The 26,560-nt window shown below is 44.6% G+C and overlaps 1 protein-coding gene across 2 annotated transcripts in view; it reads left to right on the plus strand.

Moving 5' to 3' along the window:
* Nucleotides 1-643: 643 nt before the first annotated feature.
* The window catches only part of ABCF3 (ATP binding cassette subfamily F member 3), a 36,214-nt gene continuing 10,297 nt past the window's right edge, over nt 644-26,560 (plus strand). The window contains exons 1-15 of one of the 2 annotated variants that reach the window (XM_072996296.2): nt 644-795; nt 4,635-4,782; nt 5,236-5,315; nt 7,182-7,234; nt 8,069-8,166; nt 10,981-11,103; nt 14,382-14,648; nt 14,774-14,854; nt 18,500-18,559; nt 18,839-18,895; nt 19,777-19,799; nt 22,649-22,704; nt 24,229-24,505; nt 24,913-24,938; nt 25,673-25,749. In XM_072996296.2, coding sequence (XP_072852397.2) covers nt 720-795; nt 4,635-4,782; nt 5,236-5,315; nt 7,182-7,234; nt 8,069-8,166; nt 10,981-11,103; nt 14,382-14,648; nt 14,774-14,854; nt 18,500-18,559; nt 18,839-18,895; nt 19,777-19,799; nt 22,649-22,704; nt 24,229-24,505; nt 24,913-24,938; nt 25,673-25,749 — 1,502 coding nt within the window. In that variant the 5' untranslated portion in view covers nt 644-719. The remainder of the gene's footprint in view (nt 796-4,634; nt 4,783-5,235; nt 5,316-7,181; nt 7,235-8,068; nt 8,167-10,980; nt 11,104-14,381; nt 14,649-14,773; nt 14,855-18,499; nt 18,560-18,838; nt 18,896-19,776; nt 19,800-22,648; nt 22,705-24,228; nt 24,506-24,912; nt 24,939-25,672; nt 25,750-26,560) is intronic. The other variant, XM_020815765.3, reaches the window with a different exon arrangement.

A 26,560-nucleotide genomic window follows, 5' to 3' on the forward strand; every position in this document is an offset into this window, starting at 1 on the left:
TTAGTAAAGCCGAGTGCTGCCATCTAGTGGCTTAAACTGAATAAGCACGACATAGTGGCCAACCTGGGGTCACCCAGGTGTTCTTAAGACTACAGTTCCCAGAAGGCTTCACTACAAGCTCTGCTGGCCTTGGTCTCTGGGAGTTGCAGTCCAGGAACACTGAGGTGACCCTAGGTTGGGAACCACTGTACTGTAGTTTTTTTTTTTTTAATTGTTGGTCAGTAGACCTCGCTGTATTTCAGCTTGTTGGCCCCCCAAAAGTGGGGGTGGCGGGACAAAGGACAAAACACTGTATCCCATGAGGAGTCTGAGGGAGAGATACACTGCCTTGAACCATGGAGGCTCCACGCCACCTGCTCTTTAACCACCATGGAGGCCAACTCTCCATACGATCATTTATTATAAGCAAAACTGCTAAACGCCAGTTTGAAGCCTTTCATTCCACCCGCCTCCACACAAAACCCTCTCCTTTTTCCCGCTCCCCTCACGGGCGCCATTTCGCGCCTGCGCGAGGGAACCCTCCCTGCTCCTTCCCGGCGTCCTTTGCGCCCGAGCGAAGGCACCCTTGGGGGAGGCCCTTGTTGTGGCCGCCGTCGTGTCCTCCTTCAGCCGCGGACTACGTTTCCCAGCAAGCCCCGCGCGGGGGGCGTCGTCGTCGTGAGGGGCAGGCCGGGCAGCGGCGGCGGGGCCCACCAGAGAGGCCCAGCGGCCGGGCGGCGATGGCGGCCTCCTGCGCGGACATCCTGCGGAGGGAGTTCCCGGAACTCGACGGGGAGATGTTCGATTACGTGACCGGTGAGGCTGAGGAGCTGGGACGAGGGTCGAGGGCCGGGCGAGAGGCTTCCCTTCCCTTCCTCCTCCCGGGAGGCTCGAACCTGCCCCGGCGTGGTGGCGGGGCTGAGGCGGCGAGAGACCGGGGGGGGGGGACGGCAAAGCCGTCTGGAAGCCCCCCCCCCGGTCTCTCCTTCTTTCCCTCCCCATCCCTCGGGGTCGGCCCCACGAAGCGGCGGTCTCTCAGGCTCTGAAGTAAAATCCCCTTCCTACTTTTAATTAAGCCTTTCAGGCCAGAGGGGGGTTGTGTATGTGTATTTTTTATTTACCCCTTTTGCTTTCTTTTTAAAGAAAGCCCAACAGGTTTTCCTTTTCTCTTTCTCTCTCCCCCCCCCCCCACTCCTTCCTTTGTCCCTCGCCTCCTAGGGTCCTCTCGGGGCCCCTTCCCCCCCCCCGGTGGCCCTCGTAGAAAAGGTGGTAAAAAATATATTAAAAAGGATAGAAATAAAAGAAACAAATTTTAAAAAGACAACCCCTTAAAGAGTCACGTATATGTACTGTATGTGTACACACGCACACACAAATCTCTACACGTGTCCATGTGAGAGCTCTCTCTCTCTCTCTCTCTCTCTCTCTCTCTCTCTCTCTCACACACACACACACACACACACACACACACACACACACACACACAGAGAGAGAGAGAGAGAGAGAGAGAGAGAGAGAGAGAGAGAGCTCCACGTGTCCGTGTGAGCTTTCATGGACCAGGCGGGTTCCTCAGACATAATGAGAAAGGGATGCAAGGTGGGAAATGATCCGCCCATGGCCTCAAAATAGGGAAATCAAAAGCCAGAGATCCTGCTTAATTCGTCTTTCATGTCCATTCAGTCCAGAAGGACTTTTTCAAGGTGAGAGCACCGGAAAAGACAGATTTATAGGCGCTCTATTGCTGTGGCAGATAATGATTCAAGTTAGGACCTATAAGCCTGCCGGCCGCTTTGCTTAAAATGCCAGCGCTTGCTTCAAGTTTAGAATATTTTAATAAGTTCAGGGGAGTGATGTTTGGAGAGTCATCTCTAATGGAAATCACGGGCTCTGAATAGGCCACTATGCTGTGGCTAGTTCCGTGGACTCAGTACGATATTTACACAATTAGCATTGACGCACCGTTCATCAGTTGGATTCGATAGATCTACTGTTAGAAATTGGATACTGCCTTTGGATGTACAAGAAACCGGCCTAAGCTGGGCAAACATTTCCTCAAAGCATTGTCTTTTAGAGGTTTCTGTATTTGGGGCCCCAGATGTTCTTGGATCACGATTTGGGATGTTGTCGTCCAAGGACATCTGGGACTTTCAAGTTCAGGAACTGGAAGGGCAAATGCTTGTTCCTGGCAGCTGTGCCCTTCATAAGTGAAATCCTTCAGTAGAAGAAAAAAAGCATATGCATTTTTAACCCATGGTTCATTAAGCACTTAATTGGTGTCCTGCTTAACAAGTTGTTCCTAACCACAAGCATGTATTTTGAGTGTGTACTACCTGTGCTTCCTTCCAGTCTATACAAGACTTTAGTGCGGAACAAAAATATTGATTGTGTTCCATGGCAAACGGTAGAGAGACTTATGGGCCAGATGACAGATCCATTTCTCCTACCATTCATGTTCTGTGACAGAGGCTGTAATAAATCTCAGACTGTCAGTTATGAAGCCCCTTCATGGACTGTGTGTATGATTTCTCATTGTTTCTAAAGAAGTTTTGTATGTATGTATATATATATATTTAAGGAAGTGCATGCTCATGTTTTTTTTTAAACTCTTGGCCTTTCAACAGAATCTGAGTGATGACGTGGAAAGAGTCATCTGTGTATTTTAAAGCAACAAGCATGGAAAAGAATATGCTTGTATGCACTTTGTATCTAACATGGCACACAAGTACTTAACAGATTGTACTGTATGAAATTGTTCTTAGGAGTTGCTTGTCTCATGATCCTCAGCTGAGCATCTTACATAGTGTTGTATTCATGTGATTTGTACCTCAGTCCTAAATGTTTTTAAATTCCCCTGAATTCAGCTGGATTTATTTCAAGACAAATATGCAAAGCCATGGCAAATTGCCTCGTCCCCAGAGTCTTCGATCTCTTCCTCTGTCGGCTAGTACTTCCAAGTTACCAAATGACAAAATACTTTGCTGTGTCTTTCCCACTTTCTTGCTTTCTTCCTTACTTCCAGGGGCTTTCTGCTGGAAAACTTTTGCAGGCTCTGATCACCTAAGGCCTAGAAAGGAGTCTATTTTTCAAACAGATGTGGTGTGTGCACTAGGGAAGAATACATCACAGAAAGCTGAGCCCTCTTATCAAGACTATGTTTCTTTTACTTGGCAAAAAATAACCACTTCTCAGTTCTTTGGAAACTCCTTAGTTTAGTTTTCATGGTCAGTGTTGCAACTTAGATCCGCACTATGAAAGCAAGAGGGGAAAATGCTCACATTGTTTAACCACCTGGATAGTAAGAGTAAATGCATAGAAGTCTTTACTTGAGTAGTATGTAACATAGTCCCCTTGATGTCAATATCTCTTATAATTCCCTTTTTAGCTTGTCATTCAAATAATCCACACATTCTTCTGGCTGTTCCTCCTGTCTCTCGCTGTAATGGAACAAGCTGCTGCATTGTTTTGCAGGGAAAGAGGGTGGAAACTTTTAGATAGAGTTCCCACCATACTTATTTTGGGTGCTTAAAAATGACATAGAAAAGATACCTAGATGTAGATGAGGATTAGGGTTTGTTCCCCTGAAACTTGTCCAAGTCAAATTTTACTTGTGCTGAATAAAAACCTGAAATCCCTACCGAATAGGAGAACTTGGATCAACCAGCTTCCATGCCTTTGAGAATTAGAACTGCAAGGTATGAAGGTGAGCAGCAAGCGGTACATCTGCCTAAGGAGATCAAAATGTGTTCATCCACATGATATGTGCTTATTTCTCAAAAGAGTTATTGTGAAGATGTAATATGCACAACATTTTTAGTAAACCTTTATAGCTTTTAAAGACTTGTGCTGTTTAAAGTAAAAAAATCTATTGTACATTTTATGCAGATTTGTACCATATTTGTTGAAACATGCTAGGCATTTTTCCATTCTATAAATTAAATATCTTGGAGATGAACTTGAGGTTCACCTTTTGTCTCGGGTATTTCCTCACAATTATCCTCTGTCTTTCTTGTCGCTTTCCAGACTCATTTCTTTTCTGGTAAAAATATTTGCTGTATCACTTCTAAGATGGGCAAGAAAACTCCTTTTCTACAGACAGAGATTTGGATGGCAGAGTGGCGATGTGTTCCTGTATTTAAAAAAACAACAACTCAAATGTAGAGATTAACTGTGATTTGATCACAATCTTTTAACAGCTGGCAGCTGGGCAGTATTTACTGCTTGGTGCTATAGGACGGGTGCTGGTTTCTACTTACATGCTGGAACATGGGCACCATTTTGGCGAATTTAATTGTATTAGCCTTGGTCAGCTGTGACTGTTGAGAGCTTTTTGTACTGCTGCTCCCAGAATTCTTTACCATTGCATATCTTGGACAGGAGTGATGGGAGTTCTAAGGCATGAAAAATCTAGAGTACTACAGTTGCCTTGGGCTATAAGAGTCAGTAGATGAAGGCCCCTGGACATCTCGTTTCACTCCACATTGACAGTATCAGAAAAAGCACAAGGGAGTGTGGCCAGGACTGATGGCAAGGAGATTTCACAGCAGGTCATTTGAACAGGCAGTTTTGAATCTTCTTGCACTTCTGAAGATGTTGCTGACTAGCAGCCTGGTTGGTCTTGTTTGGCTTTGAAGGCATGTCATGCATTTCCTTGGTAGGAGTCCTGCACAGTGGCAGCTCGGACTTCGAGTCAGTGGACGATCTGTTTGAAGCAGTTGGGGAACTCCTGCAGGATGTGTCCAGAGACTCCAAAGACGATGAGGACATCCGCGCGATCTGCCAGCGGATGTACAACACCCTTCACTTGTAAGTTTCGTTCAGCTGATGTTGGCCTTGGGTGCCTCCTTCCAAGGACAAGCACAAAGGATTTGACCCAGTGGCGAGATTGTAACATTTTGATGCCATGATGGGTTTTCAGATTCTCTTAAGAACCTTTATGCTGGTGGGATTTCGGAAGCCCAGTCGCCCCATAGAAACACTGAGCCCTCGCAGGCTGTGGTTTCTGCACTGTATCTTTTGTCCACCACTCAGCACGGCCAATAATTTGGGGCCACAAAAATTACTCTTCTACATTGTCCACACACTTGTTTAAGCTTTCTCCTTTGTTTACCTGGGTTGCAAGGCAGGACGGGAGCCTATAAGGTTGTTGTCATGATGATACCTTTATTTGAAATAGGAGAGGGATTTATGACGACTGTGTAGGAGACACCATTTCCAGGTGGGGGTCTTTAATTAATTCTCTTTTTTTCTTCCTGGCAGGGACAGCGAAAATGTGCAGGCCAACAGGCAGCTGCTCTTAGATGCCCCAATTCAGCTTTCTCAGATCACTGATAGTTGCGGTGAGTAATACTGGCAGGCATAGCCTAATATACCTGTACTCTCCAAAACCAGAGAAGACCCCCTCCTTGATCAGAGCAACGGCTCATCTGATCCAGCCTCCCCCTTCCAATAGTGACCAGCCAGATGCCTTTCAGTGGGGGCACAGAAAGAATGATCTTGTTCTTCTTTCTCCCAGCCACTGTTCATGGAGATTTCATTTAGTTATGGTTGCTAGAAGCTCCTGAAGGGTTATCTCCCAAATTGTGTAATTCTAAACCCATCAAAGCTTTTTATAACCCCTCAAAGTTGTAGCCTCTGTTTTTTGACTTCAAGTGCCTGAGTTTTGTTTTCCCTATCCCCTTTTCCTTTTGTGTTGTGTGTTTTTCTAATCATAAGACTATTAGCATAGCTGTGCTATTTCTGATATTTGTAAGCTGTTTTGGAAGTCTGTCTGGGAAAAGAACAAGGTAAAACTGTCTCAGATAAAATATATTCTTAGCCTAACAGCAACAGGTCTGAGGATCTAACCTCAAGGTGATTCTGACTCTGCATTTCTCAATTTCTGCATCTCCCTATTATCAGGTTTACTGACTTAGTTGTAATGAAAATCATTGTGTCCACACACAGAGTGGAACTTGAGTTTTGTCTAAACACGGGGTGGGAGAATGTGAACCCTTCAAACATTTTGTGTAAAGGTGTGACATTTGGTTTTTTAGACTCCAACTCCCAGAATTTACAAGACAATTCTGGGAGTTCCAACTAACAAGCACAGACCTGCTGAGAATTTCATTTCACTCACCTTGACAAGACTGAGTCCTCCTCCTAGGCCTTCACTTCCTGCTATGATACTCCTTGGGAGGAAGCTTCAGCAATGCTTCCTGGGGATCGAAGTCTCGTGGCCCTTCATGATGCCCTTCATGATTCATTGCCTATCACGGAGACTTGCTCCCATGGAAACATTGTGCAGCTTCCTCCCAGGAAGCATTGCAGCAGAAAACAAAGTCCTAGAACAGTGGTGTCGAACTGTGGCCCTCCAGATGTTTTTGGACTTCAACTCCCAGAAGCCTTCACCACCACCTCTGCTGGCCAGGATTTCTGGGAGTTGAAGGCCAAGAACATCTGGAGGGCCACAGTTCGACACCACTGTCCTAGAAGAAGGCTTGTTCAGGTGAGTGAAATGAAGACGTCTGCAGGTGTGTTTTTGTGGACTGGAGTTCCGAGAATTCCAAGGGGGGGGGGAAAGCAAACAAAACAAATGGCACACCTCTATCTTTGAGCTACAACACCCATGATCCCTTGCCATCAACCATACTGGCCAGGGAGATGAATTACTGTAGACACTACCTGGAAGCAGGCCCCACTGAATTCAGTGAACTTTGCTCCTGAGAAAACATGCATTGGTTTGCACTTGTAAGGGAGCATGGGGTGATGAGAGCTGCACCCAACACACCTGAATAGAGAGGTTAAGGAACACTGCTCTGGAGTATCCATTATATAAAATGGAACTGTATCAGTGAAATGCTGGGACTGACTGTATATGGTACAGGCATCTGAATCACAATATATTGACCCTTGTACCTCAAAGCAAAGGTCATGCAACTCAGTTTAAGTCAGGACTGAGGGCGTGATTGGCTCACCAGATGTTTCGGCTGGCACCTCCCTTCTTCTCCAGCCACCATGGCCATCAACCAAGTTAGAAAAAGCTGTTCTTATTTTAGTTCAGGCACTGTGAAAGGGCAAGTGAAGTGGAAGAGAGTCCGTGAACAAAGGTTTCCAGTCACCCCATCCCTCTTTCCAGCCTTCCCTTCCCTTCCAGCAGGGAAGGGATTTCTCTTGATGTTAGGTGTTGCTGGGCTGGGCGTTTCACTGTCTCCCTTTGCTTACAGAGTCCGGCTTGGAAATGCTGCCGGGGCTGCTGCTGAAGAGAGACCAGAATTCGGTAAGTGAATTTCAGAGCTGAAAGGCCTGAGTGATTGTTGGCTAAAAGCAGCTCAGGTGGTACTGCGGGAGTGGCAGGGATCCTCGGACTCTTGAAAGCAGGGATGGGTTAATTGCTGCCCTGAGATGATCCATGGCTCATGAAGGCTGGTTTTGTGGCAAAAAGAGAGAGAGGGTGAATGGCTGCTGTTGAGGGCCTCCAGGACTTGGGGGATACCTTTTGAATCTGAAAGTCCTCCTCATACTTTTACACTCCTCTTCCTTCTTCTGTCATCTTTGCAGCTCTGGGATGCTTCAGGAAGCAAAAAGTTAAAATTGTTCCCAGATCCACCCAAGTTGTCTCCTGCTTTGGACGCTTCCTGTTTCATTACCGTCTCTGTTTTATTTCAGAAGAGATTATGCTTTTTTGAGTTTCAGGAGTTTAGTTGGTGCTGGCCACTGTTTTACCACAAAACTGCCATTCTTAAGAGGCCTCCAGGAGCAAGGAGAAAGACATTTTGGGCCAAATAAGAAAAATAAGCAACGGGGAGGGCATCCGGAGAAGCTGGGGCTGCCAAGACAGTCATAGGATCTGCATGTGGCTGTTGGGTCCTGTTTTGCCGATCCAGTGTGTCCCACTCTACAGTGTGTTGTTGTTGAATGGAAATGGGGTCATCACATCGTTATTTGCTTGTACCTCCCCATGAGATCCTTAGACCTGGAGCAGGAGATAAATATTGTAGTAAGTGAAATAATCAGGCCAGCGAATTCAGCAGGGGCTGCTGGCCCAAGCAAGTGAGCTGTTTCTTTTGGAGATGATGAGCGCTTCTGATGTTTGCGGTCTTCTGTGCTGCAGATGGTGAATACCAAGAAGCTGGAGAAAGCAGAAGCTCGCATCAAAGCAAAGCAGATCAAGAAGCAGGAGCGAGATGCCACCAAGTCTGGCAACCCCCTGTGAGTATGGAAGTTGCTACGTGACTTTTGAGCACGGAGGGCTTGGGTCTTCATTCGTTAGAGCCAGGCTGGTGGAGGGAACATCACTGTGAAACTGGAAGCATGGTTTACCAAGTCTTGTCAACAGTACTGTCACCATTTGTTGAGTGTCTTGCTGTTGGGATCGATTCTCTTGGGGAATTGCTGAAGAAGCCTTCCAAGCCCCCATACCACATGGGTGACTTGGGGATCATGGGAGTGGTAGTTACCTCTAGATGGTGCCAAATTAGGAAGGCTGGGTTCTTGAGCGGTGGTGGCAGGGTGGAGGAAATACCAACCAGGTGAATGGACCCATGAAGCCAGAAGACTGTAAGGAAACTGGAATTGTTTGGCTGCTTTTAAAAACAGGAACTTGTATAACGTCTGACCCCAATGTTTGATATAGTTTCCCGCTGATCCTGTATAACAGGGGCAGTTCATCTGCACATTAACTTCAGATAAGGGAAAGCTAAGCAGTGCTCATGTGCGGCTCCAGGCTGCAGGTTGTGACAGTGCTGTGGTGTGTTGACAGAGTTTCCTGCCCGGGGGGGGGGGGGGAGAGAAGACTCACCCTATAGAAGCGTTGTGTATCACATCTTAAAAGTTCTAGCAGAATTCATGCAGTTGATTTGGACTGACAAAAGCCCTTCATTGCTTCAACTGCATCCCATTTGGCTGCTGTGTTTTTCTTGTCTGACAGGAGCAAGATTCCCTCTTAAGCTGCACAGGGAGCACAGCGTTCCTCTTCTGTGCACCTATAGTGAGTGAGGGGGGCCAAGTCATGCGGGTATAGGGCTGAGCCCCACCCAGCAGAGCTGAAAATTAGAGGGAATGTTGGCCAGGAGACTTTTGAATCAGTGGTAGGTTGGAGCAGGAAGAAGAAAAGAAACCCCCCAAATTGGGCTTTGGTAGATTCTTTGCGTATTCTTTTAATACGTGACTACAGTGGTGCCTCACTTAGCGATGTTAATCCGTTCCCAAAAAAACATCACTAAGTGATTTAATCGCTAATCGATATTAAAAAGCCCATAGGAACGTATTAAAATGCGTTTAATACGTTCCTATGGGCTAAAAACTTAAAGCGAAATTCCTCCATAGCGGCAGCCATTTTGGGTGCCTCTAAAGCGAGACAAAACAGCAGTGGCGATTTTGTTTTTGTGGCGGCCATTTTGGAACCGCCGATCAGCTGTTTAAAAAAGTTCACTTTGCCATGATCGCTTCCCGTGATCATCACAAAGCGAATTTTAGCCATAGGGGCCATCGCTAAGCTATCGCTTCAGTGATGGCCAAAAGTCCATCACAAAGCGATTTCAACGGAGTGATCGCTAAGCGAGGCACCCCTGTACTTCAAAATGTTTCCCCAGGTGTCTGCAGGGATAATTCAGTAGTCTTCAGAAGCGGGTGTCCTATGCTGGGCTGTTGGACAGGGATGGAAAATCTAGCCTGTGAGATCCCACAGGGATTGCCCTTCTCACCTGCAAGCTTCTGCTGATATTTAGCATTTAAAGACATTTAAATTTTAAATAGCCTGCATAAACGTGAACTGTGCTTTGCAACCCGTAAAGCTGTAGCTCAGACTGATCTGTGCTTTGCAGGTGGGGTGGGTATTTTATGAGGGCGTACTCCTCAGTAGATATAAATGGTATTGGGCAGTTCTTTGTATGCTTGGCATAAAAATGTCCCTCTTAGAGAGACTTCATATATCTCTTTAAACTCCACCACATCACTTTCATCCTACCTAGTGCTAGAATTTGAACACACACACCCCGTGACCAAATCCTAAATTGCAGGTCAGCCCCCCATGCTGCAACGTGTCTCTATCTTAGCTGCAGGGAAAGCCAGTATTTTAAGGATGCTGACTCAAGACCATCTCTTACGTGCAGTTGGTACCTGTGCTTTTCCATAGATTGGGCCAAAGGCAGCTGAAGTCCTAATTTCTACTTAATCCTCCTGCCTTAGGTAGCCCTGGCCCTTGATTTTGAAGTGGTGTTTCTTTATATCAACTGGAGAGCAGCTTCTGAAATGGTCACTCTTGTCTGGACAGGCTAGAAGGGTTCTGGATCTCAGGAGGTGGTGGATCTCAGGATGATGGAATACTTCTCCATACCAAACCATTTCCTGCTTATAGAAAGCTTATCAGGCAGAAGGACAGTGTTCTAGCTTGCGAGCGTTTCTATCTTAGGAGTATGTTTTTGTTGTGTGCCGTCAAGTCAGAATTGACTTATAGCTACCCTAAGAGGGCTTTCAGGGTAAGTGAGATATTTAAGGAGTCGTTTTACCAGTTCCACGCCCCAAGTGAATTTACATGGCTGAGCAGGGGGTTTAAACTGAGATCTCCTGTGTCCTAGGCCAACACATCATGCTTGGGTGTCTGAGAGTATGAGGTAGTTTCAGTTCCCTGTTTCTCCTGAACTACAGTGCACCTCGTTGGAGAGCAGATGCCAGGTTGCTTCAGATGGAACGCTGGCAATTAAAGTGGTTTCAACCTGATATGGCTGTAGAGCAGCCATTCTCGATGGGGGTTCCTGGAACCTGAGAAGAACTCCTACGAGGGCCATGGTCAGAAAAGGGTTGAGAATGGCTGCTGTAGAGTACAGGCACATATAAGTTTCGGAAGTTGGTTCCCCCCCCTTTTTTTTTGGAGGGACTGGTCTGTCCACTGAGCCCCCAGGTGGAGTCCAAAGTTGAAGGGTCCCAAAAACAGGCTTCCTGGCCTGTTGAGATCTGCTGGCCTGATGCTTGGGAAGCTTCTTTCCTTTGTGTTAATGGCCCTTCCTGTTTCGTGCCCGGCGACAGGGTACTCGAAGAGGCGACGGCCAGCCAAGCTGCTAGCAAGAAGGAGACTCGGCTGGAGACGTCGGGCAAGAACAAATCCTACGATGTGCGCATTGAAAACTTTGATGTGTCCTTTGGTGAGCGGTGAGTCCCTACAGGCAGGGATTAGAGACTGGAGATCATGCCATGTTTAGGTTATGTTGGTTGGTTGGTTGGTTGAAACCATTTACAGCCATCCCTGCATCACAAGATCTCAGGATGATGCTACGGAATTGTATAAAGCAATTTATAAACATAACATCTTTGAAACAGTTTAAAATTATCATTATTATTATCATCATCATCGTTGGACAGTTTAAAATGCTAATTTAAAACATTACAACCATTGCCTTCATGCCCGCACAGGCCACCACCCTCAAGCCCCATAGGCTGTAATAAGTGTGGTTTGACTTGATGCTAAAAGGATGCCAGCATTGGCACCGGTTGAGCCTCCAAGGGGAGGAGATTTCATGGTCTGGGTGCTTGGGTTACAGCGTTAAAGTTGCCATTTTGTTAAATGGTATCCAATCAATTTGAACCGTTCTAAAACATTTCAAATTGTACATTGTTTTAAGAGATCCTGCCTTGAGATTTATATATATATATATATATATATAGATATATAGATATAGAGATAGATAGATAGATAGATAGATAGATAGATAGATAGATAGATAGATAGATAGATAGAGATAGAGATAGAGATAGAGATAGAGATAGAGATAGAGATATACAGTTGTGTTCAAAATTATTCAACCCCCACTGAAATTGAATGTTTTGGCCATTTTGACATTGATTTTGATCATTCAGTCATCTTGCTTACATTTACATGAAAGAGGCACTTGTAGGTCAGAGAAATATAACCTTAAGTTTATAATGAAATAACCACAAATGTCTTTTCTGTGCTCACATCATTATTAGTTTTTATTCAACCCCCAAGTGACATTCAATCTTAGTACTTAGTACAACATCCTTTTACAGTTATAACAGCTTTTAAACGTGAAGCATAGCTTGACACAAGTGTCTTGCAGCGATCTACGGGTATCTTCGCCCATTCTTCATGGGCAAAAGCCTCCAGTTCAGTCAAATTCTTAGGCTTGCACACTGCAACTGCTTTCTTTAAGTCCCACCAGAGGTTCTCAATCGGATTTAAGTATGGTGACTGCGATGGCCACTCCAAAATGTTCCAGCCTTTCCTCTGCAACCATGCTCTAGTGGACTTGGAGGTATGCTTGGGATCATTGTCCTGTTGAAAGGTCCAACGTCTCCCAAGCCTCAGGTGTGTGACGGACTGCATCACATTTTCATCCAATATCTCCTGGTACTGAAGAGAATTCATGGTACCTTGTACACGCTGAAGCTTCCCTGTACCTGCAGAAGCAAAACAGCCCCAAAGCATTATTGACCCTCCGCCATGCTTCACAGTAGGCAAGGTGTTCTTTTCGTCATATGCCTTGTTCTTCCTCCTCCAAACATAGCGTTGATCCATGGGCCCAAACAGTTCTAATTTTGTTTCATCAGTCCACAGAACACTATCCCACAACTTTTGTGGTTTGCCCACATGACTTTTGGCATACTGCAGTTGACTCTTCTTATTCTTGGGAGACAGCAAAGGGGTGCGCCTGGGGGTTCTGGCATGGAGACCTTCATTACGCAGTGTGCGCCTTATTGTCTGAGCTGAAACTTCTATACCCACATCTGACAAATCTTTTTTCAGTTCCTCAGCAGTCACACGGGGACTTTTCACCACTCTACGCTTTAGGTAGCGCACAGCAGTCGAAGTCAGCATCTTCTTTCTTCCATGACCAGGTAGCATTTCAACAGTGCCCTTTGCCTTGAATTTGTGAATGATGCTTCCTATGGTGTCTCTTGGTATGTTTAACTTCTTTGCAATCTTCTTATAGCCATTGCCCTTCCTGTGAAGACAAATCACCTCTTCTCTTGTCTTCCTGGACCATTCTCTTGACTTCACCATGTTTGTAACCATACCAGTAAATGTCTAGAAGGAGCTGAGTATCACAGTCATTTTAAAGCTGCCTAATTGGTGCTTATTATGCTTGATTGGTGCTCTGTGACATCCACAGGTGTTTTCAATACCTGATCGAAAACACCTGAATGAACCTCTCTTCTTCAGAGTGGTAGTCTTTAAGGGGTTGAATAATTGTGGCAATGAAGAAACCACAAAAGAAACATTTACTACTGTATTACATAAACAATTGATGTTATTTTAGTTGCATTTGGTTCTTTAAAACGTCCTTGTAGGATTTCATTCTGAATACAATTCCAAATGTACACTATAGTCCCTAAACCCCTTTACAGCATTGGGGGTTGAATAATTTTGAACACAACTGTAGATATAGATTTGTATATATATATATATATATAGAATTTTTTTATTTTATATAAATACAAATCTCGAGGCAGGATCTCTTAAAACAATGTACAATTTGAAATGTTTTAGAACTGTTCAAATTGATTGAATACCATTTAACAAAATGGTAACTTTAACGCTGTAATCCAAGCACCCAGACCATGAAATCTCCTCCCCTTGGAGAGAGATAGAGATAGAGATAGAGAGACAGACAGACAGACAGACAGACTTATTTATTTATTTATTTATTTATTTATTTATTTATTTATTTATTTATTTATTTATTTATTATTTTTTTATTTTTTATTTTTTATTTTTTTATTTTATTTTATTTATATCCCGCCTATCTGGTTGTGTGAGGATTGGGATGTAATTATTTTAATTAATACTTAAAATAGAGCAGACACTGAACAGGAGGCTAAATCTTGTTTTAATGCTGCTGCTGCTAGTGGAACACTTATTTCTCCGTCTACATCTGCTCACAATACAGAGCTTTTAAAGGTCTGCATTGCTTGGGATCTCAAGATATGAAGGTCCGTGTACTCCAGATGTAAGCCCATTTTGGCTTTGCAAATCTTTTTTATTTCAGTCCCCATCAGCACTTCCCAGTGTGACCAAAATACAAAGCATCTAGAAAAGCATTAAAGTGTCTTCCTTAAACCAATCCAGGATGAGCCACCCACCCCACTGCCCACCCCCATATATTCAGATATTTCCTGGAGGCACTTTGGGTAGTGGCAACATTTGGAAAAGCAACACAGTGGTGACTGGGGGGGGGAGGCTTCCTTGGTTGGGAGACTCCATCTAAAGAATGGCCTTTTGGTGACATGCAGAGTACATTTTATGTTGGGCTTTTAATCTGTCATAGAGAGTTTGCTGTGGCTAATGTACCTAACTCCAATTGGGTTTGCTTAGTCCATTGTTACTCAAGTCTTATTCTCTTTTATTGAAATGTTTTACACTGAACCATGATCTGGATTTCCTAAAGGCCTGCTGGTTCCTGTTGTTCTAGGGTCCTCCTCACAGGTGCCGATTTGAACCTGGCGTATGGCCGGCGGTATGGCCTGGTGGGCCGGAATGGACTGGGCAAAACCACCTTGTTGAAGATGATTGCGAGCCGCAGCTTGCGCATCCCCTCGCACATTAGCATTCTTCACGTGGAGCAGGAAGTGGCGGGGGATGACACGCCAGCCCTGCAGAGCGTCCTGGAGTGTGACACCACCCGGGAAAGTTTGCTGAAGGAAGAGAAGGAGTTAACAGCCAAGGTCAATTCTGGAAGGTAACTCTTGTCTCGCGGCGCCCGGCCCGGGCCCAGCTAGCTAGGAGAGGGGCATCCTCGGATGCAGAGCTGGCCTTTTCCTTGCCGTGGGCGGACTGTCACATTCTTCCTCTGTCCTGTTTCAGGGCAGAAGGCACAGAAGGCGCCCGGTTGTCTGAAATCTATGCTAGGCTGGAAGAGATTGAAGCAGACAAGGCCCCAGCGAGGTAAGAGGAGGATCTGTTTTGGGGGTGGGCAACTTTGGATGATCCAGGACCCATCTCAAAAATGTGATTTTAAAAGAAAAACTGGAAACCATAACAGATTTCTTTTAAAGCCCAGCCATTTCTGGTTTCACAAATTCAGTTTCGGGTTGGGTTGGGTTTGTTTTAATTTTGAAGGCTGGGAGGAACTCCTCATTTCAGATCATGTTGGAAAGGACATGTTTTGCTCTCCCATTTTTTGACACGGTGCGGGCAGAGACCATGAAAACAATCTTACCCTCAAGTGATGCTTTGTCGACCTGTACTCTGTTTAGGATTGTCCAGTATAAATTTCCAGCACACATGTAGTGACATCTATGTTGGCTTGGGCATGTCGTGAGAATGGCTGATGGTCGGATTCCAAAGGATCTCCTGTATGGAGAATGAGTACAGGGAAATCACCCCAGAGGGAGACCACAGCTGCGATACAAGGAGATCTGCAGGCGGGATCTGAAGGCCTTAGGAATGGACCTCAACAAATCGGAAACCTTGACCTCTGAGCGCTCAGCCTGGAGGCAGGCGGTGCATCACGGCCTCTCCCAATTTGAAGACACCCTTGTCCAGCAGGCCGAGGCAAAGAGGCAGTCCCGAAACCAGCAAAACCATGGAGCTGGACAGGGGACAGATTGTATTTGTCTTCAGTGTGGACAGGATGGTCACTCCTGAATTGGCCTTCTCTGCCACACTAGATGCTGTTCCAAGAGCTCTACGTATTCAGAGCATGTTACCTTACTTTAACCATCTCATGAAAAGAGAAGTCTCCCTGGAGAAGACCCTGATTTTGGAAAAGTGTGAAGGCAAGAGGAGAAGGGGATGTCAGAGGATGAGATAGTTGGACAGTATCATCAAAGCTACCAACATGAATTTGACCCAAATCTGGGAGGCAGTGGAAGACAGGAAAGCCTGGTGTGCTCTGGTCCATGGGGTCACAAAGAGTCAGACACAACTAAACAACAACAACACCTTAGTCTCTCGAGACTGAAGGATACCTGGAACTGGAAGTGTAGCTATCTAATGGGATCTGGTAAAAATGTGTGCATGCCATTATTTCTGTGTCAAGATCCAGATAAAAAAACTCCAATAATGACTAGGGTGCATAAAATGGTATACAACGATTCTGGTCTGGTGTTCTTACAGCGTGCGTTCTCTACTCAGAATCAAGGAAGCGCTGCAGCCCGCCCGCCCCTGAGCCCCAGGTTGCTTTCAGCCTAAGAATGCAGTAGCTTGCTGCATCCATGTGGATTATCCATGTGAGCCACAAAATGGAAACATCAGGAGGAGGGTTGGCTCATGTGGGGAGCCTACACAGATACTGCAACCTCCCACTCTTCGTACTTTCACATATTGAAAGCAGTGACAGAGGGAAGGGAGGTTGCTATGCTCCTCACGTTGTGCACAGAGAACGTGCCCTTGAAGCCGGAACAGGGCTATAGACTGGAAGGAGAAAAGACCGACAAATGGATTCTTCCGAAAACCCACATCCCAGCTGGTTTCCTGTTCTTTTTCATCTCTGTGCGTGGCAAGATAATTTTTCTATAATGTTTAAAATTGTGTTCTAACTCCCCAAAACATCAACTCATACCTCCATCACTAGGTAACTTGTGTCTCCAGGTTGAATTTCATGGATGAAGAGGGAGAAGAGAAAGGGGGGAATCTAGAAAAGGCAAAAGGATGCAGGTGTACAAGCTCGATCTCTTCCATATCCATGCCCTGGTCATGGCGTAGGCCATATCAGAGTGTGTAGGGGCCATTTTCTCTCTCTCTCTCTCTCTCTCTCTCTGTCTGTCTGTCTGTCTCTCTCTCTCTCTCTCTCTCACACACACACACACACACACACACACACACACACACACACACACACCTGCCATAAACGTGCATTCCAAAATTGCAATCATGCCCCCATTCCTCCAGTACCTCTTGAGCACATGCTTTAAACTGTAAATAGAATCCCCTCACCCAGTCTGTTTTTAAATTGCTTTTTTTCAGTAAGGGTTTTCAAACATTAAATAGGCATTGGGTGGGGAGGGTGATGTTTAAAAGGCAAACCAAGGCCTCTAGGGGGCATGAGATCCAGTTTGGTAGCAAAAGTTACTTTTTTATTTTTTAGCAAGGGGATTGGGACCCAAATGGATCCTTCAAGCTGCACTTTGCTAGCCCCCCACTCCGATACATACCAAGCTGCTGTAAAAATGGTTTCTGATGGCTCCTTCACACTAATTAGTTTTATCTGTTGTTACAAGCTTTGCAAAAGTAAGGCTGTATTTAGACAAGGAAATGGCAGAGAATTGGCACTGATGATGCCGCATGCCATTAATCTGTGGGTGTTTCTCTTTCACATTCTCTCTCTCTTTAAAAGCAGTTGGATGGTGCTCTTCATTTGGAATTAGGATCTTATTGAACTAGCACTTTAGATGCTCACTGTATTACAAAAGAGTCCTGAATATCTGGCACTAGACTGAAGGGCAGAGCAGATTCCTTCTCCAGCGTTCTTGGTCACACGGGTACTGCTTGATTTTCACTAGCCAGATGTGCTGAATCAATGATCATGCTGGCTGGAGATGGTGAGAGCCCTGGTAATGATTAGTACAGCATCTTTGAGAGCGTGCCAGGTTAGGGAGGGTCTGCTCTGCTGTTCGTTGGAATCTTGCCTGGAGGACCAGCAGTCTTAACCTCAAGAGGAAGAGAATTTTCCACTGAGGCCAAGGCTGCAGACGGCGCCAGAGCATGTGATCCCTCTCAACCCTGTTTGTCCCCTTTCATTCATTCATCCCCTGATGAATGGGAAAACAGCTTGCGGAGGGAAAGTCAGGCTTAAGCAAAGGGTAGGAGTCCATATGGCGTAGGCTATGGAAGTTAACTGGAACTGTATCCTTGCCAACCCGCCTATGCTCTCAGATTTAGCAGCACTCCAGGGATATTTAGTCTCTTGGTTCAGTGGGCCTACTCTAGTTGCAGTTTGTTTGTTTGTTTGTTTATATATTTATGTAACTTATATGCTGTCCACACTACCCAAAGGTCTCTGGGTGGCTTACAACAATTAAAATACAGTACAATAAAAAAGATAAAACAATTAAAATACAATTAAAATAGATACTCTAAAAACTGTCATCATTTCTATGCTAAGGAACAAGATTTCAGCCCTTATCCTCTAACTCGTGTTTTTTTACATATTGTACTTTATTATAATTTTAGCTGCATGCATCTTTTAAATATTTTGTAAGATGCCCTGATCCCTTTATTGAGAGAAAGGTGGTGTACACCTGAAATAAATGCATTATCTCCTATGATGTTAGAAGCTCTTCCGTTCAAACTATCATCCTTCACATATAGAGGGGTGATAGAACAGTAGCAGAGGAGTAGGGCCAGAGGGATTGTCTGCCTTCTTGGTCAGTGCACATGATTTGTAATGCCCGAATTGGACTTTGAAAATGTAGGTGTTTCTGTAGTGTTAAGAGAGGGGCATGATTGTACTGGCTCTGATGTCTTAATACGTCATCTCAGTTGTGCCATAGGTCTTTTTTATCGGTCCCCACCTTCATAGGTAAGCCTCTGTCATCCATTCTGCTGACTGTGTTCAATATCTACTCTTCTTCTTCCTCCTCTCTACAGAGCATCAGTCATTCTGGCTGGACTGGGATTCAATGCAAAGATGCAACAACAGACAACCAAGTAAGTGATCCCTACTCAAAGTTGAGTCCCCCCCCCCATCCTGTTCTATGGGATCTGAGATGTTGGTCTTGGCTGTGATTAGCTGGTGGTGGCGGCTAGGCAGTATGGATCTTTGTGGCCTTTCCCTTTGGATTTTTTTGCCAAGGGGCGCAAGTAATAAATTGAACCAAGACTACTGTGAGATCCATCTTTGTACCCCTTAGGAATGGTAAGGCGACATGCTAAATCTATAGCCTAACAGAGAATCTGGTGTCGTCGTTCTTTGTTTCTTCTCTCCAGAGAGTTCTCAGGAGGCTGGAGAATGAGATTGGCTTTAGCGCGTGCCCTCTTTGCAAGGTATGTCTCATGTATATTGCTGCATTTGAGTTTGTGTCCATAAACTATACTGATGGCACTGGTGGACATCAAGCTAGCTTGATTCATTTATTCATTCATCTTGTCTATTGCTTCTGTTAGTGTCAAGGCACTATTCTGTGTGGCTTACAATTGACAAAACATCAGGCAGAGATGAAAATGAAACACTAAAGACAGTGAGAACAAATTAAGCAAATAACTATAAAAATAACTACAAAAACAGATGGCACCAATCAAACCTGAAAGGATTGCAGATTTTGCCTCTGGAACAAGAACTCGAAATATTTGCAGCTGTGCGACTGTTTATTAATCAAATAATGTTTGCGTGTAGCGTTGTGAGGATAGCTCTAGTGTTTTAAGTGCAATTGGGTGGTGTATAGACAATATGCTTTGCTTTGCTTTGGACATCCCTGCCCAAATCACAATCTGTCTGCCGAAAAAAGGAGAACTAGCCCAGAGTAGTCAGTGTTGGGCATCAGCTTAAAACCCTGGGCTGCCCCGTGCAACATCTTAAACTGCCTGGAATTTAAATGCCTATAAAGGTTTAAGTAAAAAAAAAAACTGCCTGGAATAAGGTGGGGTACTGTCTTGATCATTATCCATTTAATCTATAATCATCTCTTTATCACATGCAGTTGGTTTGGTTCAAATGTCAAAAACTGCTGAAGTTAAGTAGGGCAGTCCGGCCATGCTTTGTGAGGTATATTCCCGGTTTCGGCTCCTTTCCCACAGGAGGTTGTAAAAAGCAGGGCTGTGGAAGCAGCTTCAGACTGGGCCATCCCTATTCATGCTGTTTCCCTCTTTCTTTGTTATCTCCTTCCCACCACCCCTTCCTTTTGTCTTGCTGGTTGCGATGTCCCCAGGCCTGACCTCCTCCTGCTTGATGGTAAGTCTTTTCTGTGTGCTTCTGGGAGGAAGGAAGGGGTCTGTGCATTGTGCACCTTTGGCATGTTAGTCCAGATGGGAGAGGGACCCCATCATGGGCCCGCATGCTTTCTCCCCTCCCTCCCTCATGTCAGTTCGCTTGTCCATTTCCAAGAAGTTCTAAAGCGGTGTCTTGTATTGTTGAAGCCAGGCAAATCATGGTTAGTGATAATCTTGAAGCTGTGATCAACTCTCAGTTTACACACCTGACGTTACATATAAGTTTCTTGGCCAAATTCATTACTCCTCTCTTTGCATGAACTAAGAAGCTGCAGTTAACTATGTTATGTTTTGTCATGTTGGAACCAACTTCTGATGACCTTAATGGGGCTTTCAAGGATAAATGAGATATTTACAAAGCAGCTTTACCAGTTCCACCGCTGCCAGTGAGTTTCCATGGTAATTTGAGTTTAAACTTCCTAGGTCCTAGTCCGTGGCTCTAACCATAGCATATCATTGTATCTTAATTAGAAAAATGTGGTTAATGGGTTATGAGCAAGGCAGAATATGAAACCATGCTTCAAAGCTGCTTTCCCAACCCTGGCTTGTTTGGAAGCCATTAACTGACTGTTAAGACAGTTCATGGTACAGATATAATGGAAAGTTATGAGAAATTGTAGGTATCTGGCCTGTTTCCGCACTTGTTTCCCATTTATTTCAGTTGGCTGGGCAGAGATTATAAAGCTGAGATTTGATCATCTGAATGTGGCTAGCTAACTTGACATAGCGGGAGTTTTGAAAGCTGGCCCAGGCTATGGTTCATGTCATTCAGGAGTTGAACAAGCTTGTAGTCTAGAAATGGAAAATATGGTGTTTATTGGAAAGCAGAGGAGAATGCACCAAAGCTCATAGTGCCCTTGGCCTCCAAGCATCACCTAAACCTCTTAGTCCTGGACAAATCAAATTTCAAGTAATTTATGTCTGTTTCTATTCACATTTGGTTCTTTATGATGCAGTGCTGATAGGTAACTAAGCTTGCACTGAAAATAAATAAAGGTTTGCACTGGACCTTTAGTACTGTGTAAATTTAGTACTGTACTAAAAAAAGGGATATGGTGGCGCTGCGGCTTAAACCACAGAAGCCTCTGTGCTGCAAGGTCGGAAGACCAGCCGCCGTAAGATCGAATCCACACCATGGAAGGAGCTTCCGTTGCTTGTCCCAGCTCCTGCCAACCTAGCCATTCGAAAGCATTTAAAAATGCAAGTCGATAAATAGATACCAGCTCGGTGGGAAGGTCACGGCGTTCCGTGTCTAGTCATGGTGGCCACATGACCACGGAAATGGTCTTCGGACAAACGCTGGCTCTACGGCTTGGAGACAGGGATGAGCACCGCACCCTAGTTTTGGACACGACTAGACTAAATGTCAAGGGGAACCTTTACCTTTACTTTAACAGACTAAATGCTTAAGTTATAATTGGGGTTTTATAGAGTAAATCCATACCTTCTGTAGCATGATCTTAAATATCTCATACAAATGTGTCTCAATGCTGTGAAGAGAGAAAGTTCCTCTGGGTCTGAGGAGGCCAGAGTCTCTTAATATAAACCTATAAATACAGGCCAGTCATAAAGCAAAACCAGTTTTGGGCAGATCTGTTTTTGCCAGGGGACATCCACTCCAACTGAGTGTTTGGAAAGTGAGAACAGACAAAAGAAAATCTTTCTTTACCCAGCTTTCTTTGTTGGTCTGTGGAACTCCTTGCCACAGGATGTGGTGATGGCATCTTGGCTAGATGCCTTTCATAGGGGACTGGACAGATTTCTGGAGGAAAAGGCCATCACAGGTGACAAGGCATGATGGTGATATATATATTTAATCTCCAGGCTTAAAAGGAAGGTACTTCAAAATGCCAGATGCAGGGGAGGGGGATCAGGAGAAAGGTCCCTCGTTGGCTCATGTGCTCCCAGAGGCATCTGGTGGGGCCACAGGGAAATCCAGGGAGCTGGACTTGCTGAGCCCTTGGCCTGATCCAACAGGGCTCTTCTTAGGTTCTTATTCTATGTGCCATCAAGTCAGAACTGACCTATAATGCTCTTAATAGGGTTTTCAAAGTAAGTTAGGTATTTAAGAAGTGGTTTTAGCTGTTCGACCCTTCTGCCACCTCCAGTGAGTTTCCATGGCAGAGTTTGGGAATTGAACCCAGGTCTCCTGAGACCTGGCGTGTTACTCTATCCACTGTACCACACTGAGTACTTTGAACGGATGTAATAGCCTTTTATTGAACCATAGGATGCAAAATCAATTAATCTTTAGCCTAAACCCACATCTACAGAAAAGTCCATCTGTTGCCCAGCAGATCTGCCTATTTCATCCACTAGAGATGTGAGAAACTCTTAAATTTTCAAGTCTTGAGAAACTGCGTCCTCAGCTTCAAGGCTTGCACAATGCAGGCGAATGCCAATGGATCCTAACAGAAGAAAGTGTTTTTGGCTCCATGACCTTTGTGCTATGAGTCCAGCATAGTCACTTGGTGGGCTGAACCAAGACTGTAAATTTTACACATAGATGTGGGTGTGGTTATTGGTCTGATCCAAAATACAGGGGAAACCTACCCACTCAGTCTTCACAGGGGATATTTCATTGGTTTACCTGTAGTTCAGGGACAGCTCTCATTTCCAGGATGACTAACCTGGCTTTGATTGTGAACCACTTGAGGGTTTGAGAAGGCCAAACCCAGGATGACCACGTGCCTGGTATATGTGTTAGGGCAGTTTGCCAAAAGTGTCCTCAGAGAGTGGGTAGTATTCCATTTGCTACCTTGCCTTTGTTTCTCAGCTTCTGAGCTCCTTGTTTGTTTTGTTCTCTTCCAGAGCCGACCAACATGTTGGATGTGAGGGCAATCATCTGGCTGGAGAACTATCTGCAGGTTTGTTTGTTTGATTGTTAAGATGCCTTTGTATCCTGCCTTTTTTTCTGATGCTCTTAAGCCAAAGTATATGATTCTCCTCCTGGTGCGTTATCATCACAACAGCCCTGTGAGTTGGGGTCAGGCTGAGAAACTTACGTCTGGCCCAAGATCACCCTGTGACTTTCATAACTGAGTAGGGATTTGATTCCAGGTCCTTGAGTTCAGGACTCTGCCTATTTCATTATGCTGACTCACTTGGTTGAAAGCAAAAGATATAGCACAGGTGTCCCCAGTTTGATGGAGCAAGTTCAAAGGAGGGCAACAGATCAAGGGACAGGAAATCAAACCCTAGGAAGAAAGACTGAAAGAACTGGGCATGTTTAGCCATGAGAAAAGAAGGCTGAGAGGAGATAGGATAGCATACTTGGAAGGCTGTCATACAAAGGAGGGACAGGATCTGTTCTTGATCGTCCCAGAGCACAGAACATGTAATAATGAGATCCAGCTACAGGAAGTCAGATTTAGGTTTAATATAGGGAAGGACTTCTTAACTGCTAGAGCAGTACGGCATTGGAACCAATGACCTCGGGAGGCAGTCAGTGCTCCATCATTTGAGGCATTCAAGAGAAATTTAGATAATCTGTCACATCTTCTTTGATTTGGATTTCTGTATTGAGTGGGGGGTTGGACTTGATGGCCTTATAGGCCTCTTTCAGCTCAATTATTCTGTGATCCTATATTTTGGCTCCCAGTAGCTCCAACCAGCATGATCAGAAGTCAAGATTTATGGGATGTGTCATTCAGAATATCTTGAGGGCACCATGTTGGGGAAAGCTGAGGTAGTATCCCTTCTAGTTTTGATTGGGAATTAATGTATATGTTCCATATGTGTTGTCTCCGATGCATTTTTGGTATCACCTAGCAGGACAAAGTTCCAAACAGAGCAGTCGTAGAACGAGCTGGAATTCTTAGCATGTATACATTACTGAAACAGCGACGTCTGCATTAGCTTGGGCATGTTGTGAGAATGGTTGATGGTCAGATTCCAAAAGATCTCCTGCATGGAGAATTAGTGCAGGGAAATCGCCCCAGAGGGAGACCACAGCGGCGATACAAGGAGATCTGCAAGCAGGATCTGAAGGCCTTAGGAATGGACCTCTATAGATGGGAAACCTTGACCTCTTGAGTGTTCAGCCTGGAGGCCGGTGGTGCAGCATGGCCTCTCCCAATTTGAGGAGACCCTTGTCCAGCAGGCCGAGGCAAAGAGGCCATCCCAAAAGCAACCAAACCAGGGAGCTGGACAGGGGGCAGATTGTATTTGTCTTCAGTGTGGAAGGGATGGTCACTCTCGAATTGGCCTCCTCAGCCACACTAGATGCTGTTCCAAGTCCTGTATTCAGAGCATGTTACCATAGCCTCTGAGACTGAAGGATGCCTAATAAATCAATGTATATGTTAGAACTATGATATAGCTCTTCGGGGAAACAAATTTTGGGGCCTTTGGTCTGGTAGTGTAAGTCTTTCGGTTGTTGGCCCTCCTAGACTTGGCAGTCGACGATCCTGGTGGTGTCTCACGATCGGAACTTCCTCAATGCCGTGGCCACCGATGTTATTCACCTGCACTCGCAGAGGCTAGACAGCTATCGTGGCGATTTTGAGAACTTCGTCAAGATCAAAGAAGAGCGGCTAAAGAACCAGCAGCGCGAGTATGAGGCCCAGCAGCAATACCGGGAACACATCCAGGTGAGGAGGAGCAGCAGAGCGCAATTAGGAATGTGGCAGTGCCTGCTCCATCATGCTGTAGGAGTAACTAAAAAGGGTGAGGCCCATCTTCGTGAGCCATTTCACCCCACATCGGAGAAGAGCTGAGAAATACCCCTGCTCAGACATGGTCTCCTGAGGGACATTCATGCATCACCTTAAATATGGCAGGCAGAAGTTAAAGCTGGAATCTAGTGTTGGATCTTTGGGGGATAGACAGGAAGTGGGTTTTCACCTGCTGCCAATTGTGATCCCCACTGGAGATTTGTTTAACCGGACCCGTCCCTTTGTTCGCTCCTCATTACACTCTAGAAAACGAAGAATCCTCTGTTGGGGAGATAAGAGTAAATGGGATGAAATTTGATATAAGAGGACTGTTGAGCTCATTTTCTTGTACTGATAATAGATTCAGAGGTCTTCTGTCCTTTGATTGTAAGTCTATATTTTCTCTCAAAATTGTAATAGATTCAGAGGTCTCCTGTCCTTTGATTGTAAGTCTATATTTTCTCTCAAAATTGTTGTATTTCTGTGCCTGTATAATTCATACTTTCCATATATTGGCTAGAATCTTACTGATAGTCATTCAAGGTTTATATAAGTTGCCGTGGCTAATTGTACCTAATTGATGAGGTGCTGAGGTGTTTAGCCATGGCAAGTAACATCTGCCTTAACACAAACACTAATCACATTCTGGGTGATCTTAGTGAATCCTGAGATTCTAAAGGAAAACAAACCACACATTGTAAATTTGAAATTTGTTTGAAAAACAAGGAAGTTTTTTCCTCCCCTTTGCTTACAAATCAGTGGCCAGAATCCTCTTGTAGATTTATCATTGCATACAGGAAGTGGGCTAAGTCTGCCACACACTAATGAAGATCACATGCCAATTACGCAATTAAGCCCACATCTAAGAATGCAATCAGCACCTTATTAATGAGCAGCAATTTGCTCCCAAGGTTTGTGCTGTTTTCCTTATGCAAAGTTATCAACAGTAAGATCCCAATTTAAACCATCAGACAGTACTGTTTTGATTGAAGGTTAAAAATATAGGATTATTTAAGACTTCTTTAGCAGCATTACAATCCTAAAATGAACAAGTAAAAATATGTCCACTTAAAGTCACCAGGATATCCTTGTACACAATTGAATTAAATTAGAATCAGTAAGTGCAGTTGTGGGGGGTTGCTTCTCCTGTACAATACTCTGATCTTTTCTTTTCCTATAGGTGTTTATTGATCGATTTCGCTATAATGCAAACCGGGCGTCCCAAGTACAGAGCAAACTCAAACTGCTGGAGAAGCTGTGAGTACACACTTTAGTTTGCATTTCGGGTGGGTAGTAAATATGGGGGTATGTTTTGATTCCACCGTTCTCTCTGGAGACAGAAAACACTGGGCTCTCCAGATGGACAGGCAAAACAATGGCCACAAATCTTGCAGGACATCAAAACAGTATCAAGATATATTTGGGGGAAGGTGAAAAATATAAATCTTAATGATGGTTGTTAAGGCTGATAGTCAAAAGTTGTCAGTGGGAGACGTATGCGTCTAAGTATAAATAAGGAGATGGTATAGCGGAGGAAAGTTTTTGTTTCAGCGAAGTATATTGGAAAAGAAGACCAGAAGGCCAGGGGAGAAAGGGAAAGCAAAAATGGCAAGTAGAGAAAATGGTCCAAACCATGGTCATAGATCATGATGCACTCAAATTTGCACAGATGGTGTGATTAACATAAGTAGTAGGATAAAAAAAAACTTTGCCATTCTTCAGCCCAAGCAAAAGGATAAAGAATGAAATACTTCAAGCCAGTCATGGCGGGAACACATTGATGATTAGGCATGGGATTTTTTGGAATTCATGAAATATAATACCCAGAGATCTGGAGGAGTTTTCCCAGCCAAACATTTGGGAGTCTTTTCAGGTGTCTGTCATCACTTTCAGCTGAGAAATAATGGCTTCAATGAAGATGGAAGAAGTGGCTGGGAAGGGCCTAGGAACTCTTCTGGGAACTCCCAAGAGATTATAAGTCTGGTCATTTCTTGAGAAGGCACCCTAAATTCTTGAGAATTTAGCCCTGCCGTGCCAAGCCACTTCCAACTTTTGTCTTGTTTGAAAG

This window comes from Pogona vitticeps, chromosome 3 (assembly GCF_051106095.1).
Source record: "Pogona vitticeps strain Pit_001003342236 chromosome 3, PviZW2.1, whole genome shotgun sequence".
NCBI lineage: Eukaryota > Metazoa > Chordata > Lepidosauria > Squamata > Agamidae > Pogona > Pogona vitticeps.